The sequence below is a fragment of the Notolepis coatsorum genome (assembly GCF_963971535.1).
Source record: "Notolepis coatsorum genome assembly, chromosome: 7".
Classification (NCBI taxonomy): Eukaryota; Metazoa; Chordata; class Actinopteri; order Aulopiformes; family Paralepididae; genus Notolepis; species Notolepis coatsorum.
Genome location: NC_140171.1, coordinates 79,902,378 through 79,907,377, shown reverse-complemented (window position 1 = coordinate 79,907,377; position 5,000 = coordinate 79,902,378). Strand labels below are relative to the sequence as shown.

At 42.6% G+C, this 5,000-nt stretch overlaps 1 protein-coding gene across 1 annotated transcript in view; it reads right to left on the bottom strand.

Moving 5' to 3' along the window:
* frem3 (Fras1 related extracellular matrix 3) overlaps nt 1-5,000 on the bottom strand; it is a gene marked incomplete at its 5' end in the record, with an annotated part of 59,151 nt that overhangs the window by 19,055 nt on the left and 35,096 nt on the right. The window contains 2 exon segments of the mRNA XM_084319177.1: nt 1-90; nt 1,484-1,633. The exon segment at nt 1-90 is cut by the window's left edge and continues 66 nt beyond it. Of these exon segments, the coding sequence (XP_084175303.1) occupies nt 1-90; nt 1,484-1,633 (240 nt within the window).

Here is a 5,000-nt window from a genome sequence, read left to right as displayed (position 1 = left end):
GGTCATCCAGGATGGTCACCCTAAACGTCTGCATGGTCACCCCAGGGGCGAAGTCCAGGTTACGGCTGATACCGACATAGTCTAGACCAGCTGAGAGAGAGAGAGAGAGAGAGAGAGAGAGAGAGAGAGAGAGAGAGAGAGAGAGAGAGAGAGAGAGAGAGAGAGAGAGAGAGAGAGAGAGAGAGAGAGAGAGAGAGAGAGAGAGTCATTTTGGTCAGAAATATGGTCAGACTATAAGCCCACAATGAGGACATTCCTTTTTCACTGAAACACCACGAGTGAGACAAAGTATAGCCCTATGCGAGTGCCCATGGTGCTGGGAAGCCACACTCATAAGAAGAAAGAAAATGTTCATGTTCAAATCTCTTTTTTTCTGCTTTTGAAACAAGCAAGAGATAAGTGAGATAAAATATCACTTGTTTCAATCATAATTGTACTTATCAAGAACAAGCAACCCAATCTGCACATGCCTTGTTTTGATAAATCTCTTCATACAAGTTAATTCGGGTTGAAACTAAATGCAACTGGCAGATTATTTAATGTGTTTCAATATTCAATGCCAATTATAGGATTATATATTTGTTGAGAACGAATTTTGAGATTTATTTTTGATACAAAATTGCATTGGGAGGTTGAGGGCAAGAGAAAGCTCAGCCAGCATTTCCACCTCCTACATAATAGGCCTATATATGATGTGGTCTACCACACTGATTTGTTGAACTCTGTGGAGATCCTGTAAACCTACTCCTGAGGCAATATGCTGTGTTGCACCAGTAGTGCATCACGTAGGTTAGCTAGTGGGTGATGTATATTGTTCAGATTCAGATTTCTTTTATGTCATATCTTCATACAGGTAAAGACGGTGACATTCTTATGTTTTGGTTCCTCGACATGAAACAAAGCGGGGCTCGCAACTCACTTTTGTTTTTTTTTAAACTCAATTTTTATTTGCATTTTTGGATTCTCGCAACTCACTTTTGATGCTCCAAGGTGTTTTAATTGTGACAAAAAAATAGCATCAAAAGTGAGTTGCAAGCCCCGCTTTGTTTCATGTACTACTGTTTTTACAGTTTGGCTCAGCACCAAGGAACGGAGGTTGTGCGTTATTTATTTTTTCTGATTGGTTCCTCGACATTACAGCAGCAATTGCACTTGTTTAGAATAAAATAGAATAAGAATAAGGCTTCAAATAAAATAGAATAAAATAAAAGAAGGCAGTAGAGGTAGCATAAACTAACAGCATAAATGGCAGCATAGAAATAACATTAAAAGTAGCATTAACGATATGGCACAGTATATAATACTGTATGAATGTACAAAAATATAGTGCATTGATAATTTGGATAGTGTGTGTAAAGTGCAGTCTGCAGTGTGGAGTGCAGTGTGTGTGCAGTAGATGTGCATATGTCCAAGATTAAATTAACTTTTAGACATAACTAACAATGGAACACCTTTGTTTCTGCTGAAGCACTCGTTCACTTACCCTCAGCAGAGACTGGATCACTCTTTCTGGAACGGACGGTGACCGTAGCAGTCTTGGACAGGTCGGTCCCCGTCCTCCAGACTCGCACCTCCACATAGCCGGAGCTCTCGTCCACTGTGTACTCTGTCTCCCCAAAGTACAGCGAGGGCTCTGTGGTGGTAGGGGTGGGGTTGGGTTGGTGGTGTTGGATAGAGAGAGGTCCAGAACATTAATACACATTATTTCAGGAGTGTTGCCAAAGGTGTGTCTAGTCCTTTGTGACAGTAGCCATCAGGCTCCACAACCTGGCCATGGACTGCTGCCAATAGTTGGAGAAGTAACGTCTGGAGAACTTGAGTACTGTTAGGACTGTCTGACACTTGATATAATATACCACTGTTCTACTATTATTACTATGTTCTACTCAATTATTATTACTATTTATATTATTATCCCTTTTTCCTGCCTGTACCTCTCCTCCCCCCTCTCCCTGCTACTATAACAACTGCATTTCCCCAAGGGGATTAATAAAGGCCCAATTGACTTGTGTAACTGAGGGGTACAATTCCCTGACTGTATTGATAAGTATGGTATCATTAAACCACTACCGCTTTATGTACTTTAATTACTGGCCATACAGTACATGATATATAAATATAATGAACACTTCCACAATGAACCGGTTCTACACAAAGTTGTCTTTAAGTATTTATTGCAGCAAAAGGTACATAATACTTCTCGATTATACTTTGATGCACTTGTAAGGCAAAGGAATGTGCGTAGGCAAATCAACAATGAATGTCCATTCTCTGTTACGCAGGAGGTAATTATACAACCTGAATCTTAGGGAATTATATCTATGGTACACTAGTAATATATAGCGGGAGATACTGAAGGGTCCCCTGGTTGTAAGCCAGCAGGGGTAGAAGATCTGTCGGTAGTAGAGAGTCTGGTCAACGATGACTAAGGAGACTCCAAGTACAGGAGACGGTGCAATAGCCTCTTGATCCACAGACGAATACAGCTGTTCTCCGTAGACTGTAGCTCCACAGTGAAGAAAGCTAGCCGGCCTCAGGCTCTCTGAGGCGCCGACTCGACTTGGCTCCTCGCGGGGTAAATCCAACACGTGCAGGCGTCGGCGATTCTCCGCTCCATAAATCACAGGACCAAAGCAAATATATTCCAGCCGCAAAGGGCTATGTAGTCGTCGGGTAGATTAATCCAGTGTACATGTCCACACGGTTCTCGTCTAGGTCTCCTCGGGTGAAAGCGCCATGAAAGCAGCCCAGCCTGGATAAGAACTCTAGCTAATATGAGGAAGCGTTGGGGATGCTGGTCACTGTAGAACTTTAGCCGCACGATACACTATACACAAATAGACTATCACTGACTTAATAGAAATATGTCGCGCTCGACGGTATAGCGCCAAACTCTGACAATTCAGTTATTAATTCGCACGCGGTCTCAATGCTCTATTCTGGGGCCAAACAGGCCATACTTCACCGCACGTTGTATCGTGGGTGAGGCTTCAACTTATTGGGTAACTCTTGACTTCTGACTAAGTAAGACTAAGTGCTTCTGTATTCACCTGCGCCGTATTTATATGCACGGTGAACAAACTAGTGCCAATCTCATTTCTGTCGCGTATCCCTGGGCAAGGCCGGGCATGTCCAGACATGTCTTGACGGTGACTTTGAACCTGACTCTGGAGGCTGGTCCCTGGCGCCGGTGGACCGCTGTCCAATAGGAGAATGAAATATTATGGTCTGGGCTAAAGGGATATTCCGTGTATATGTACAAGGAATATACAAGGGATATCAAACGATATACAAATACTATGCAATATATATCAATAAATAAATATATATATTCGGTTTAATCTGATCCTTTGTAACAACTTGACTTGTATACAGTATGGGGGTGATCGTGGCTCAGGAGGTAGAGCCGTCGTCTGGTAATCAGAAGGTTCCTGGTTCGATTCCGGCTCCTCCCGGCAGTGTGTCGAAGTGTCTTTGAGCAAGACACTTAACCCCTAACTGCTCCCGATGAGCAGGTTGGCACCTTGCATGGTTGCCTTTGCCATCTGTGTGTGAGTGAATGGGTGAATGTGAGGCACAAGTTCTAAAACGCTTTGGATAAAAGCGCTATATAAATGCAGTCCATTTACCATTTATATATAATATACACTATATAGTATACTCACTTCCTTCCTGTGGTATTTAAGAGTAGACCAAACTATTAGCCTTCATACAAATGGCTTCTTGAAATACATAGGACGTGTTTGGGTCACAGACCACCCATCTCTCCCCTGCATTACATCCAACTCCAGAACTACCACTATACAACACTGCACTGTAGTATGATACTACAGTCAGGGCTGGCAAAACACAGCTGCAATACTTCAAGCAACTGTATCATCTAAAAGAAAAGAAAAAAATTAACTGACTATCTTCAGATGTCAGTCTTTGTTTTCTGTTGTGCTTTCGAACAAGGACTCCTTTTTCTAGAAACATCTGAGGAACAAAATCTGTGAGCGGACCCTGGTGCAATGGAACGTCTGTGGTTTAGATAATCAGAGTATATGGATCTAGATTAGGCCTACACTTTTTTTTGCTATGAACTCAGTTTCAGATACAGATGGTGGCACGGCTAACTGGGTCACCTGTCTCATGTGTGACTCTGCACAGGAAGAGAGCTGTCATCCGTTCCCTCTTATCCTGTCCTCATCCACCTAACCCCCCCACCCCCGCCATCCCCATCGCCCCCCCCTCATCCAGAACCTGACAGTCCTGTCTGAAATCAGTGCCAGCGCTCTGAGGATATGCCTGAAGAAGAAGTATGTGTGTGTGTGTTCACGCACGCACGTCCATTTTGCACATAGCAATGGGATGTTCTCTATGTCTGATGATGACTGAGCAGTTGATAAGGCCAGCCTCCTACTCTACGAAGGCAGGAGAGAGAGAGGATAGGAATGTAGATCTCCTGGAACACACAGTCAATCCATCTCTCCTCACCCTGCTATAAGGCCCACGTTTGTCACACATGAGCTAGTCAGTGCTCTTCGCAGATCTACTGATTACACATGCAGATTTGGACCGTTAACCCTTTCATTGGACTATATGGATTTCAATATGAAATGCTGCTTGTTTTATGTATGTCAGAGAGTTCTGAGGCAAGATAGTTGAGATATGTAATAAGTGAATGCTTTGGATAAAGAACTCATATAAGAGTTTTTAATTTTGAGCTGAGTTATGTCAAAATCTCATGATCTAGTAGTGTTGGAGTGTACAACATTCATAGTTAAATGCAGTAAAAGGTATATTTCTTCAGATGAGGTAACACATTCAGACTTTTTAAAACATTTCTGAACGGACTTATTCTCTGTCTAAAAGCCTTCAATTGATGTGTTTGACAGCTAAGTGAGAGACAGGGTGTACAGGAGGACCATGTCATTACAGTATAAAGGATCGGTCCTTGAACAGGACTAGACTGAGAGTTAGTCTATGGTTAGTTTAGATGCTGATTCCACAACAGACAT